This window comes from Alternaria triticimaculans (assembly GCF_023758025.1).
Source record: "Alternaria triticimaculans strain BMP 0046 chromosome Unknown scaffold_2, whole genome shotgun sequence".
Lineage (NCBI taxonomy): Eukaryota > Fungi > Ascomycota > Dothideomycetes > Pleosporales > Pleosporaceae > Alternaria > Alternaria triticimaculans.
This window is the reverse complement of record NW_026055959.1, coordinates 2,490,828-2,504,153: the sequence shown is the minus strand read 5'-3', so window position 1 is coordinate 2,504,153 and position 13,326 is coordinate 2,490,828. Positions and strand designations below refer to the sequence as shown.

At 53.7% G+C, this 13,326-nt stretch overlaps 5 protein-coding genes across 5 annotated transcripts; 3 read left to right on the top strand and 2 right to left on the bottom strand.

Annotated features, from left to right (window-relative positions):
* Positions 1-129: 129 nt before the first annotated feature.
* Positions 130-2,622, bottom strand: THS1 (threonyl-tRNA synthetase; the record flags this gene model as incomplete). The annotated part of the gene is made up of 4 exons (XM_049363147.1): positions 130-499; positions 551-1,810; positions 1,857-2,310; positions 2,367-2,622. The coding sequence occupies 4 exons, from the start codon at positions 2,620-2,622 to the stop codon at positions 130-132; spliced, it is 2,340 nt and encodes a 779-aa protein (XP_049225739.1).
* A 401-nt stretch (positions 2,623-3,023) lies between these two features.
* Positions 3,024-3,870, top strand: GAR1 (H/ACA snoRNP pseudouridylase subunit; the record flags this gene model as incomplete). The annotated part of the gene is made up of 5 exons (XM_049363146.1): positions 3,024-3,099; positions 3,150-3,203; positions 3,253-3,353; positions 3,407-3,552; positions 3,600-3,870. The coding sequence occupies 5 exons, from the start codon at positions 3,024-3,026 to the stop codon at positions 3,868-3,870; spliced, it is 648 nt and encodes a 215-aa protein (XP_049225738.1).
* A 1,398-nt stretch (positions 3,871-5,268) lies between these two features.
* On the top strand, positions 5,269-5,979 carry J4E78_002499 (uncharacterized protein; the record flags this gene model as incomplete). The annotated part of the gene is made up of 3 exons (XM_049363145.1): positions 5,269-5,453; positions 5,536-5,807; positions 5,873-5,979. The coding sequence occupies 3 exons, from the start codon at positions 5,269-5,271 to the stop codon at positions 5,977-5,979; spliced, it is 564 nt and encodes a 187-aa protein (XP_049225737.1).
* Positions 5,980-8,177: 2,198 nt separating this feature from the next.
* J4E78_002498 (uncharacterized protein) lies at positions 8,178-9,425 on the bottom strand (the record flags this gene model as incomplete). Its single annotated transcript, XM_049363144.1, has 2 exons — positions 8,178-9,311; positions 9,369-9,425. The coding sequence occupies 2 exons, from the start codon at positions 9,423-9,425 to the stop codon at positions 8,178-8,180; spliced, it is 1,191 nt and encodes a 396-aa protein (XP_049225736.1).
* Positions 9,426-10,719: 1,294 nt separating this feature from the next.
* On the top strand, positions 10,720-13,164 carry J4E78_002497 (uncharacterized protein; the record flags this gene model as incomplete). Its single annotated transcript, XM_049363143.1, has 3 exons — positions 10,720-11,010; positions 11,062-13,016; positions 13,068-13,164. 3 exons carry the CDS (start codon positions 10,720-10,722, stop codon positions 13,162-13,164), a joined length of 2,343 nt encoding a protein of 780 aa, XP_049225735.1.
* Between the last annotated feature and the right edge of the window lie 162 nt (positions 13,165-13,326).

Sequence of the window (13,326 nt, the reverse complement as noted above, 5' to 3'; positions counted from 1 at the left end):
GTCCATGTTGTAACCGACACTGAAGGTCCATAAACACTCCACTACCTTTTTTCCACCTTCATCAAATCGTATCTTCATACCTCGTACGCCTTCCCATGCATCTTACTGATATATCTTCCCACTCAAAATTTAGACTTTGTTCTCGATGCTGCGCTCATCCCTCAACTTGACCAACTTCTCTATCGCCTCATCGAGAGGCACGATGACACCACGCTGTTGTGTCTCCTGGTCGTCACGGTTTCTCCAGTTCACAGCCCTTGCTTGCTGTTCCTCGGCACCAACGACCATGATGAAGTTGTAGAGTGCGAGTTGTGCTGTGCGGATCTTCTTTTGCATGGTGTTGCCGCTGATGTCAATGTCGGCGTGGAGGTGGTGTTTGCGGAGCGCTGTCTGTACTTCCTTGACGTAGTCGTTCGCGCCAGGCATGACGGGAATGACCATGACCTGACGAGGTGAGAGCCAGAAAGGCCATCGTCCGGCAAAGTGCTCTGTGAGGATACTACTCTTGTCAGTGAACATGTTCGAGCAATTCGTAGGGACTGAAGCTTACGCGATGAATCGCTCGAAGGATCCGTAGATAGCACGGTGAATCATAACAGGGCGAGCGTAACCTGGTTGCGGCTCCTTGATCTTCTTGGGGATTGTGACGTCGGCGCCTTCCAGCTTCTCCTTCTTCTGCTCAATGTGTCCGCCTTCCTGAGCCTGAGGCTGGTCCTTGGACTTTGTGGGAATGACTTCGGACGTCATGTATTCGAGCTCAAACTGGTTGGGCAGTTGGAAGTCGAGCTGAATGGTAGCACACTGGAACTCTCGCTTCAAAGCATCAGAGATGGTGATGTCGATCTTGGGACCGTAGAAGGCACCATCTCCAGGGTTCAGCTCCCAAGCGCCACCACCGGCAGCTGTGAACTCGTTCAAGGCGTCCGTCAGCTTGGCCTCTGCCTTGTTCCAGGTATCGATGTCACCAAGGAAACCCTCCGGGCGTGTACTTAGCTTCAGCTTGAATGTGAAGCCGAACTTTCCGTATACCGCCTTGAGGAAGTCGAAAAGTGCAAAGATTTCCTCTGTGATTTGGTCTTGGGTACAGAATACGTGAGTGTCGTCCTGCTGGAAACGACGGACTCGCGTGAGACCTGTGAGCGCACCGCTAGCCTCGTTTCGATGTAAGATACCAAAGTCGGCCATGCGAATGGGCAGTTCCCTGTAACTTCGCTCGCGGTGCTTGAATATCAGGCAATGTCCAGGGCAGTTCATGGGCTTCAGCGCCCATTTCTCTTTCTCAACATCAAAGGTGAACATGTCTTCCGCATAATGCTGCCAGTGACCAGAGATCTTCCACAGCGCTGAGTTGTACATGTTTGGTGATGCCACCTCTTGGTACCCACGGTTCCAGTACTCCTCACGCAGGAAGGCCTGTAGTGTGTTGTAGATAATTTGACCGTGCGGGAGGAAGAAGCATGAACCCGGGCTGTATTCGTGGAAGAAGAAGAGTTCCTGTTCCTTTCCAATCTTGCGATGATCTCGCTTTGCGGCCTCTTCGAGGAACTTGAGATGGGCCTGCATTGCGTCTTTATCGGGGAATGAGACACCATAGATACGTTGTAAGCTGTCGTTCTTGGCGTCACCCAAGAAGTATGACGCGGAGTTCTTCATGACCTTGAACTGCTTTATCCGCCCTGTGTGTGGTACGTGTGGTCCTCGGCACAGATCGATCAGCGGTCCGTTTCGGTACACGGTGGTGAAGGTGCCGTCGGCGATCTTGTCCTTGATGATGTGCTGCTTGTACTTGTTCGACTTGAACATCTCGAGTCTGGAAACTTTTAGCATTCTTCTTATGCGTGGGATGACAATCTTACAGGTCGTCCTTGGAGAGGGTCAAGCGCTGGAATGGCTGCTTCTCCTTGACAATAGTGTTGACGATGGTCTCGAGAGGCTTGTGGTCGGCAGGATCCACTGCAGCGTTGTCTGGAAGAGCCATCTCGTAGTAGAAGCCGTCCTCAATTGGAGGACCGATGCAGAGGTCGCAGCCAAATCTACGTTCCGATGCTTCTCCTAGGATATGTGCGCTCGAGTGCCAGAAGACCTTCTTGCCCTCGGGGTCGTCGAATGGTAGGAGTTCAAGCTTGCAGCTCTTCTCCAAAGGTCGCTCGAGATCCCACAAGGTCTCATCCGGTGTGCCCTTGTCCAGACGCGCAACGACGGTGCGCTCGAATAAGCTCTTCGCGATGTTTCGCGCAATGTCGGCGGGACTGGTAACCCATGACTCTCCTTCGATGTTCTTGCCGTCTTCGAGGGTAATGGTGATCTTCTCTGCAAGGCGTGATGTGTCAGTACTGGGAATCGGCGGCATTATGGGAGGAGCGTACCGCGGGGCTTTTGGGCTATCTCTTCGTCGTATTTCGCCTTGAGCTTCTCGAAGATCTGGATGCGGTGGTCGATGAAGGCCGGCGCAGGGTCGAGCATCAATGGACGACCATCACCAGCATCGCCCTTGGCCTTCTTCTCTTTCTTGGGCTTGGGGGCCTTGTTTTCCTTCTGCTCGACCTTCTTCTCGGCATCTACGGCCAAGTTCTTGACGCCCTCGACAGCCGAGTTGACTGCATCCTTGACTGCGTCCGCCATGTTGTTGGTGTTGTCGAGTCTCAGGCGCGTTGGGCGGGGTTGTATGAGCTGTGACTCAGTCGTATGCGAGGTGCTGCAACTCGGGGGTGTGATAGGAGTGCAGTAGATCTATAATAGATACGGGCGCTATGGTGACTCCTGCTCGGTGTGCAGAGTCCGGTCCGAAAGCAAAGCAACGTCAGACTCAGTCACAATGCCAAAAAGATGCGCGCGCACGACAGCCCACTTAGCCCTTTAGGAGGCGCATTTGGTGGGGTTGCATGCGGCGGAAGGAGCCACCGGCGAAACGTGGTACCGATTGGCCGCGCTATCTGCAACTTCATTTTCAGTCGAACTTTTCGCGAAGCTCTAGACCAAGCTCACCTTTCGCGCACCGATCCACATTCAACATCACCAACAACATGGCATTTCGCGGAACTCCTCGTGGCGGTCGCGGCGGCGGCTTCGGCGGACGTGGTGGATTTACTCCTCGTGGAGGTGTGTAGCATGTCTGGAGCTCTACACGACTTTTAGCTAATGCGCGACAGGACGCGGCGGTGGTTTTGGAGGAGGCTCTTTCGGACCCCCAGACACTGTCATCGGTACGTGGCGCGATCACACGGTCAAGCAAAGCGCTAATGACCATGCTAGAAATGGGCAAATTCGTTCACGACTGCGAAAACGAGATGTTCTGCGAATCCATAAACACAAAGATCCCCTACTTCAACGCGCCCATCTACCTGGAGAACAAGGTACATATACCGCGACGGGAAAAGACAAGGATGACCGGCTGACCCAGCTACAGACACCCATCGGCAAAGTCGACGAAATCCTCGGCCCGTTGAACCAGGTCTACTTCACCATCAAGCCTCAAGAGGGCATACAAGCCAAGTCTTTCAAGGCTGGCGACAAATTCTACATTGGAGGCGACAAGCTGCTCCCTCTTGACAGGTGAGCCGGTTCAGATGCATTTGGGATTTTTGCGCTAATTCCCTTAGATTCCTTCCCAAGCCTAAGCCCGTCGGTGGTGTTACGAAACCCAAGAGGGCCGCCGGTGCCGGTCGTGGAGCTCCTCGTGGCGCAGCTCGTGGCTTCGGAGGTCGTGGTCGTGGAGCACCCCGGGGACGTGGTGGACCTCCTGGACGTGGCGGCGGTTTCGGTGGCCGTGGAGGAAGTGGATTCGGCGGTCGCGGCGGCGGTGGTGGTGGTTTCTCAAGAGGTGGACGCGGCGGTGGTGGTTTTGGTGGACGTGGCCGAGGAGGATACTAAGTGCCTCGATCCGGGACGGTCACCACTTCATTCGGAACACGCTGGCAATGCGCAACCGTTTGCGCTGCCGTTTCGGCTCGATCCTACGATTACCTACCGATACCATGATCATTTGAGGCGTTTTGGAGTTGATGGGGCCAATGTATCATGTCTAGACATGGCGCCATGCTATGGACATCTTGTAAAGGATGTGCGCGTTATATTTTCTAGTCAAATTACTCTGAAGTCCAACCTGCCCGATGCATTTGGGCGACTGAAACATTTCCTAGAGCAGAGTTCGACGCCAGCGACCGTGCGGGAAACGCTCGCAAGACGCCGCAAGCCAGGCTTATCGATTACACGGCAAAGATCACAGGAATGCACTCGGTGCGCTACGCTAGTATGAGCTGTTGTTTTGGAAATCGCTAGACTACGGTCTGTTCGTCAGACTGGTAGTTGTTCACTGCAGCCATGAAAGAGCGCTTCCAAAAGTGTTGCACATCTGGAAGGTCTGCCAAACGCGAACTTGCTATATACAGCTGTATGGATGTATACCATGAGTGATCCGTACCTAGATGCCTGTTTGCATTGGGTGGCTCTGTAGTATAGTTTACGCGCTGCTGCAGTGAGCCGCATGGCTTATTATCAACATGAAAAACATCCGCAGACCAGTCAATGCTAATTTCGAAGAAACCAACAGTAGACAATAAATCAGACGTCACAACTGTCAAACACTGGAGCCATGTCAACATGCCAGGTTTGTAGCAAAGGGATGTTTGCGCCGGTCCAATAGTCTCGTTCCCAGCCCCATCCCAGCTTGGGAGGCTGGGCTGCCATGAAGGTTCCTCGGACCACAACAACAGGGGCTTTGGCAATTTCAGCATCGTGCATTCGCAATTTCCATCATTCTATTCCCCGCGTCTCCGCAAACATCTTTCCTGATTCTCCCGTCCACGATAACATCACGCTGAAGGAAGTGTTCACTGTTGAGGCACCTCCGAGACCTCCGCATCCGCCCCGCAACACCCTCGCACGTTGCTGAGGTTACCTGTAACGTCATCCATCATCGCACGCACTACACGACCGCGAGCGCAAAGACTCGTGATACTTTCGCGACAAAAGCAATTGAGAACGGGAGCGAAAAAGCACCCCGATTTTCGCGGTATAGGAGAAGGGAAACGTTGCGACAGCGCCAAGTCCCAAGCCTAATCTGCGGATAGGCGGCATAGCAAATCAACGACACGAGGCTCTGTAGCTCAAAGCGCAAGAACTCTGGACTCGAAGAACCGTTGCACCGGCGAACTACCACCGTTGCGCATATCGAACGCCACAGCAAGAACACTCTAGCGCAAGCCTGCCCGCAATCGCATTCACCAGAACCCTCCCGACTTAGCCGCCGAGGCGCGACAGAAAGATACAATGGCTCGCGCAGGACATTCAGGCACAGTTGTGGGCTCAGCGGTAGTAGTACGGGAGAAGTACTACTGGCCCGACCTACAGCTGAACATCTGGACGATTGTCATGCTTGCAACAGCCGGAACAATATTGGGAGTGAATGCGCAGTTTATGGCGATACAAGATCGGATGGGACTGGGGACGCCATGGTATGTACACTCTACAACCTCCTATGCGGCCAGCATAGTGAGCGAGGTATACATATGAATGCTTTGCTAATTCCTTTAACAGGATAATGCCCTACGGCGTCACAGTTGGCACTCTGGCCATAATCTTCATCATTATCGAGATCGTCTTCATCGCGCAACGGAAACTCCTCCCAGGCACTATGATGCTCCTCTCCTTCATCCTCCTCGTCCTTTTCATCGCCGGAATCATCGGAACCGCGATACAACTTTTCGCCGGACCCAACATCAACAACCAGTGCAATACATACGTCTTCAACAACGACGTGGATGGGCCGAACATGGATACATTGGCATTCCTGCAGCAGAGGAATATCTGTAAGTATTCTTGGTGTTTGAAACCACTCGGACAAGTGAAGAGACATATGGCTAACAGTAGACAGGCCAATGCTGGCAAGCCGAGTTCGCTTTCTGGATCATCGGAAGCATATTCCTCGTGTGGATGATGGTTATGGCGAGCCAAGTCAACTCGAACACGTATGCTAGGTGATCTAACGGCTCAGACCCACCAACTTCCTGCTCTTCTTAGGACTCTTGTCCATCTTCTTTGTGTCTTATTTTCTGCTTTCTGACAATGGCCCTGTGTACATGAAAGAAGCGCATATTGCGTGATTTCCAGCAATAGCGGCGGCGTTAGGGCAATGTTCTTTTTCTTCATTACGAGATACCGATGGGACGCATAGTATGGAAAGATGGGTGAATGTAAGGAAACGTAGCAGGAATGATGGATCTTCAGGCTATCAGATCTGTATGATGAATAATAGCAAAATGCATTTTCCATAATAATCGATTGAAGCAGAAGAAGTTACTCTTGCCCTAACAACTGCCAACATGCTGTCAGGCTACCATGGGACGGTTGCAGACTGCTAGCCATCTGCAGGGCATACACCCATTTCTTCCCATGGGAATCGTAATCTTTCAGGCACGAAGAGCCTCATCCACCATGGAACTCGCGGTGTGATTACGACTGGTACCGCGACTCGACCTGCATTTCACATTTCGCCCTGCATCTGATTCCCAATCTGATCCTCTCTCTCCGCGGAAGCTAGGAACGCCATCATAAGCACCAATCCTAATTCCCTCATAGCCAGGATAAAATACGAACACAGACAATGCACCACCGAAAGCAGGTTTGGTAGAACCCCCATTTCGCACCGACAAAAAGAGTCCCGGGTCTTGGTCTTGCCCGGAGATGGAGCCGCGGGTCCTCTGGATTCGAGGCTAATACGTGGACCTGGGCACTGGGCAAAAGAAGTACGAAGGGCGAGAAAAGGAACTTCAATCTTTAGCCCTGGGAGGCGCGATAGCAGTGACCTATGCCTTTGCTTCTTTAAGATCAACATTAAATGGTCATCTTGACAATGCATGCGTGACCCGTCCCGTCCTCCGCCATCACCCAGCCGACGCATTTATCAGAAGTGAGGTGTATTAATCCCGTTCGTTACCCAAGCCGCCCGCGCCCATGCACTACCAGCCACGGGCCTAACACCCACTAAATCGGCGATCATCCCGTCACGAATCCACACCGTACAGATAGATTTCCCAGCCGCGCATTCTTACATCATCACGTTTCAATACCAGCCACGCTTCCAAATTGGGGCTTAATGGTTACCCTTGGCGACAAGGGCTGGCCTCGCCTTTCACCAGCGCCGTGACCAATCAAGACGCTGCGACTCGGACACGAAGTTGGCACGAAACGCGTCGGCGACTTCTGGAGCGCGTCGGTTTGGGCAGACTTCATTGGCTGTGGGAATATGCGGAGGTTAGGAGGAGGGGTCTGTGGCTGGCTGCTCCTTGTAGAGCTTTATGACTCTTACCTGGGGTGCAGTGGTTCGAGATCTTTTGAATTGATGTGTTGTTCTGTGTATGTAGGGTACATGCAGGTAATACGTGATGGTGTGATGGGAAGGGCGGCGTCGTCGTTGTAACACCCAGGTGTTGCCGCTCGTGAAGGGTGCATAGGACCTTTAGTGTACTTCACACTGCTGCAAACCGTTGATCATGTTCGCATTTGCCGCATAGCTTTCAGACAAGTGGTTGTAGTGGTTGGAAATGCAGACGTGTGGCGTAGCGATGATTCGCTATCGTACACAGCCTTCCCACAGTGCATTAGCGAGACCAGGAAACAAGTATGTACGGCACTTTATCATTCAATGCATCTTATTATTCGCCTACATGACCAAACCCCAAAATGCAGTTGCATTTCGGAGGTGCCTGGCTAGGCCGTCGGTCCCAATCTACCGCTCGCGTAATGTGATACTGCTATACTATGCTGTGCTGAGCTGATAGCAAACAAATGAACAGAAAATTGCTTAGAATACAGTCGCTGGAAAAAAGTGTTCAAACGGGGATATGCGTGAAGGGTGATACAAAGCGCTTGCGTTGTTGCTAGCTTGATTTTGCCGCCAAGGGGCGGTTGGGCGGTACTTGCGAAAGATAACGTAGGAAACGTATGCAGTTATGCATGGGTTGTGTCGATGATGCCTTCCATAACCAAAGAGGTCTTGCCTCTGTAAACGCCATGCTTATCAAGGAATCAAAAGTAAGTGAAGAAAGAAGGCGCCATTCGATAGCGGTATTGGGTGTGTTGGTGGCGGGGCGATGCACTGCGCATGCTTAATGTCGCCCTGGTGTCGTTGCGTCGTGCCCACATGAGTGCTGGGCTGTGTGTGGAAGAAGATGGGAGGATCACGAGATGAGCTCTCCGCCAAGGTCCATTGGACCGTCCATTCTTCCAACATGAGCGTTCATATGGGAAGCGTCACCAGGAGGACCAATGTTATCGAAGTTGAGGTGACGTCGTGCTTCTCGGACGGCAGCAGGTGTTCGTGTGGCCACAGGGGTGCGGTTCCATGACGATGCATTGGCCTGGGCAGGACTCGGCGACATGTTGAGGAACTCGGCAAAATTGAGGTTTGTTGACGGTGTCGCAAGTCCGAAACCCATGTAGTGAGAGCCGCCACCGCCGGGCGTGGACATCATCGACGAGGGAAGAGGTGTCGCCTTGGGTGGTGGAGTCGATGGCGCAAGCATCTGCGGCTTCTGGTGACCTGGACGGACTGGCGTCGGTGATGTAGCCAGGTACATCAAGAGGTTTGCATCGTCATCTCCTTGTTTTCCTTCCCGAGCTGCGCCGGCAGCATTGAATCCACGTTGTCGAAGACGTGCTGAGCGAGCTACATCAGGGGGCGGCGTGCGTGGGGCCCTCTGTGGCGGCGGCGATGACTGGAAGTGCGATCGGTCGAGGGAAAAGTGCGATCTGTTGATAGAGAAGGATGTGATAGGTAGGTCTTCGTCGTCGTCTTCGGAGAGTAGGGGCGAGTGTGGATCGGGAACGGTCGAGGTTTCGGAGACGAAAGAAAGGCTAGGGACATGTTGACGACCGAAACGTGCGTGCCGGCGATGGTATACGGGCGAAGACTCGGGCAGTTGGAAGCTGTTCTTCCATGAGGTAGCAGCGCTGGTGGCTGTCCTCACCTTGACACGGGCGTGGTTGCTCGATGCTGGGTACATTGTCCGGTCTTGACGGGGCCGCTTGTTTTGAAGGTAACTGCCTGTGCTGACGGACCGGCTGACGGATCGTCGGACATCGTCGGAGAATATGGGGGCTTGGAGTGGGGAGGAGTCGAGGACGCTGGGTTGATAGAAGCGCTCGGAGACGCTCGAAACATCCGACATGGCTTCGTTGCTGGAGCCGGGGCGCTTACGTTTGCGCTCAGCGCCGTCGAGGACGGGTTCAATGGCATCCAGGCTGAGGCTCTCCCAGCCGTTCTTCATCTTGACGTTGGCCAGGGCGAGGCGGTTCTGCAGCGTTCGGGTCATCTGTAGTGCACCGGGTTAGCAAACAAAGGGCGAGGGGCTGCAGACGGAGAGATGGACCTTTGAGACTTGGGCCCTTCGCAGGACCTTGCTCGCGACTTCATCCTGTTCAGCCATGGCGGAGCAATTGGGTTGGACGACGGGGCAGGGAGATCCAGCAGTGATATGGCCCGCTGAACGTCTCGATAGAGCTGCTACAGACGAAACGTGGGCGGAGCTGAGGTGACGGTCCGGCAAGGAATGTGAGGAGCTGGCGATGCAAGCGGACTAGCCTCAAAGTCTGCGGCAGCACAGGCCTCGTACTTGCCAGGGCGTTGTAGGAGTGATGATGAAGTCAAGGTGCTAGGAGTCGCAAGCGGCACGAAAGCCTTAGTGACCCCATAGCGGGCTCCTATCCGGCGCTGGAGCCTTGTCCGAGTGCGCCTGCAACAAAGAAAACCTATGCTGCTGAGGGTTTGGCGAGCGGCAGGGGTCGCGCATCTGGTGGCTGCGGTAACGTGCTGAGTAAGACAGGAGAGGTACCGTATGGTATCGGTAACGCTGGACCGTGGGAATGTTTCAGACACGCCTTGCCTTATCGCTGCAGGCCATCCTCGGGGAACGGGCGAGGTCCGTTGCTTCTCGAGCTACACCACCTGGATGCGCGGATGACGACGCGCAGAATCGGTGACGGGGCCGGCCACCACATATGCCTCGACGCCGCATGCGCATCACATGCGTGTGTCAATGGCGGACAGCCTGCCATGCCATTGTCGCTCACGGCGCTGATGGACATGACACTGGATGGCATACACATGTCAGATCACGACCTGCCGTCCCAAAGCGGCTAGAGGACGTTGCGCACCAACGTCATTCGTTGAGTCGCTAGGAAGTCGCGAACGCCTGCTCACCATGCGCATGCGCTCGCGCTCGACTCCACAGTCGCAACTCTTACTAGTTGTCCTCCCGCAGTTGCGCAACAAGGCCAATTCCTGCCAACTGGCCTGCTTTGGCGCTAGAGCCTTCCCAATTGAACAACTACCTGTTCGGTCCTGCTAGCTTGGATCGACGGAGCTGCAGCACTTCACGTCGGCTGCCTCTCCACCTCGACAGCGCTGCCACTTTCTTCACCACCAGCTTTCTTTGCCCTCTCCCGTCATACTGCATATCCTGCTTTCACTCGCTTCCCGCATAGTACATAGCTATTGCCAGTACACTCTCCCGCTCGCTTGTTCCCACCCTATCAGTGATTATCACGCTCGCCGTATTACGCGTCCTCACAGCTCCACAACCGCGCCCTCCTTGTCGCTCGTTACCTACCTGCGCTGTACCTCACTGAGACGACACTGAACATATCCACTTTGGACCTTGGACGATACCTACGCCTATGATTTCATAATTCGACCCGTATACCAGCGCCGTAGTTGTCACCATGCCGTCTTTCCTCAGAAGCCTTGGTAGGAAGAGCAGCCGCATGTCCAAGAATGGCGACAAGCAAGCAAATGGTGCCGACGCCCAGAACGGCAAAGGCTTAGCCCATCGCGTGTCCGCCTCTACCTTGAACTCCTCTCAAGTTGGCTCGTCGACGCCCTCTACTACGCCAGCCACCTCTACCACCGACGAAGTCAACACTCAAACCAAAGACCTCACCAATGGCCCTACACCTGCGCCTGCGCGACCTCAGCGACCGACTGTCGACCCCGTGAAGCGTTATAGCATGAATGTAAGAAATCGTAGCCATCTTCACAAGACGTTGCTCTAACAGCACCTCCAGGGTTTAGCATCGCCTACCTCGACCGGCTCCAACAGCTCGTTTAATAGATCTTCGCTACTCGCGCCGCGCATCCTATCGGTCTCGGATAATTCCTGGGTACACCAGCAAGTGCTGCTCATATTCGGGCAGATCGGTGAAGCACAAAGCAAACCGCTGGACGGCACACTTACGGTTAATCACCATCAGGGCCGTTTCCCATCTACTTGCTGGCCAGTACATGACTCCTACTTCAAGGCCTTGGTGCACCTGGAGCCTGGCTGGAACAGGATCCGACTTGACTTTGCCTCGCCCAAGGTTTCCTCACCGAACACCTCCGTCCCTTCACATGCCTCCTTCATCAATATTAATTACCTCCCATTGTCGCACTCGCCACCTCTCCAGCTTGCGATCATACTAGGGCATGATTCCCCTGGCACGTACGACGCCCCACCAGAGCGCATCGAGCGAGAAGGTAACGGCCTCGAACTTGCGACCAAGAAATTTCGTATGGCTGCGTATCTTTGGCAAGCCTTTACTGGCGAGCAAATGAAGCGTTACGGATTCGGTCGACGCTGCTTCCGATTTGAAGATGCCTGGGAACCTGGAACGCTAAGCTACCAGGATTGGGAGCACAACCAATACCGGACGCAAGCCAAAATCCACGTTATACGCTCAAGAAGGTCTGTCGCTGAAATACGCGACCTAGAACGCGCACAGCAGTACGGACCAGGAACCAAGAAGAACGAACTTTTCGACATTGCCATAGAAGCATGTAGAGACTACTTCCCCATGGTACCAGGCCAGAAACACTACGTCTCTTGTCTGTTTCTCGACACACATTGGGACACGCAAGAGAACACAGTTCGAGGACATGCGGCTTTAGGCGGGGGTACTGGAGATCTACAGCTAGCCATCTTTGGCTCGCATGCGCTCCACAGCTATCCGTCGAGCATCGAAGAGGTTTTCCAGGCTTTCCAAGACTGTACGCAAACTAACACTGCCTTCGTCGCCAATGATTGCAACGAATCTGGAAGCAACTGGGAAGCTGCCAACATAGGCATCGGTGCCCATCTGCATGAGACGGGTCATCTTTTTGGTTGTCCTCATCAAGAGTCGGGTGTAATGTTACGCGACTACGTTACATTGAACCGAACCTTCACTTGCCGAGAACCCTACTCAACCCGCACCAAGTCAACCGGTCAGCGACTAGTCCTGCCAAACGACGAGTGCAGATGGCACAAGCTCGATGTCCTCCGTTTCCGATTTCACCCCTGTTTCCGCATACCTATCGATGGCCCAAACATCAACGGTGATGGCAGTGTCCAAGTGTGGACAGTCGATGTTAGCCAAGGCGGTGTCATCGCAACCTCGAAATCAGGCATCGCATGGGTGGAGCTGTACACCGAAGGAGAGGAGGTTTGTCACTACTGGAAAGAGTTTCCTGAACAGGACAACCAGTATCCACGACAGGTTGCACTGGAAGAAAACTCGCTTCGATCTTTGTTACCCAAAGAGAAGCAAAAGTTGCGCCTGAAACTCGAAGTCTACTCTGCGGGTGGAGGCAAGCACGTGGTGGAGGATTTCAGTCAGCTTTCCAACCAGAAGAACTCCCGTGTCAAGATACCGGACGGGCGATGGGGCTACCGCGGTGGCAAGCTTGGCTACTCCCAGATGCAGGGTTCACAGCCTCATGAAGTCATCTTCGATTACGTCCACATTCAAACCAAGCTTTTGCTTAGCATCAAAGTGTACCATGGTTCCGCGGTGGATGGACTGGAATTTGTGTATGAAGACACACACACCCAACTTTTCGGCAAGCGAGGAGGTAGCATGACTGAGTTTGCCTTGGATACCCGGAAAGGAGAGCTGCTGCTGGGCTTTTCTCTGCGCGCTGGCCTTTGGATCGATGGTCTACAAATACTAACAAGCCTGGGGAGGAAGAGCGAGTGGTATGGAAACCCGAATGGTGGCAGCGGGTATGTATGAGATCCATGGCTTGACAAATACTAGCTAACCCTAATATGCAGACACACGCTCATCCCTCCTCGTGGCTACACCATCGGCGGCATATCAGGCTCCTGCGCGCAATGGCTCGACGGTTTCTCTTTGATCATCACGCGGTGATTGTATCACTGCACAACTTGACATACTTTCCTTGCTTCCGTTCGCGACAATCGTCGCCCACACCAAAATAGACGTCATGATCGTCGAGCAGTTGCCACAAGACACGATCATCCTGCGTTACCATCGCCCTGGTGGAGGTTCCAGACAAGCTATCTTGTACCT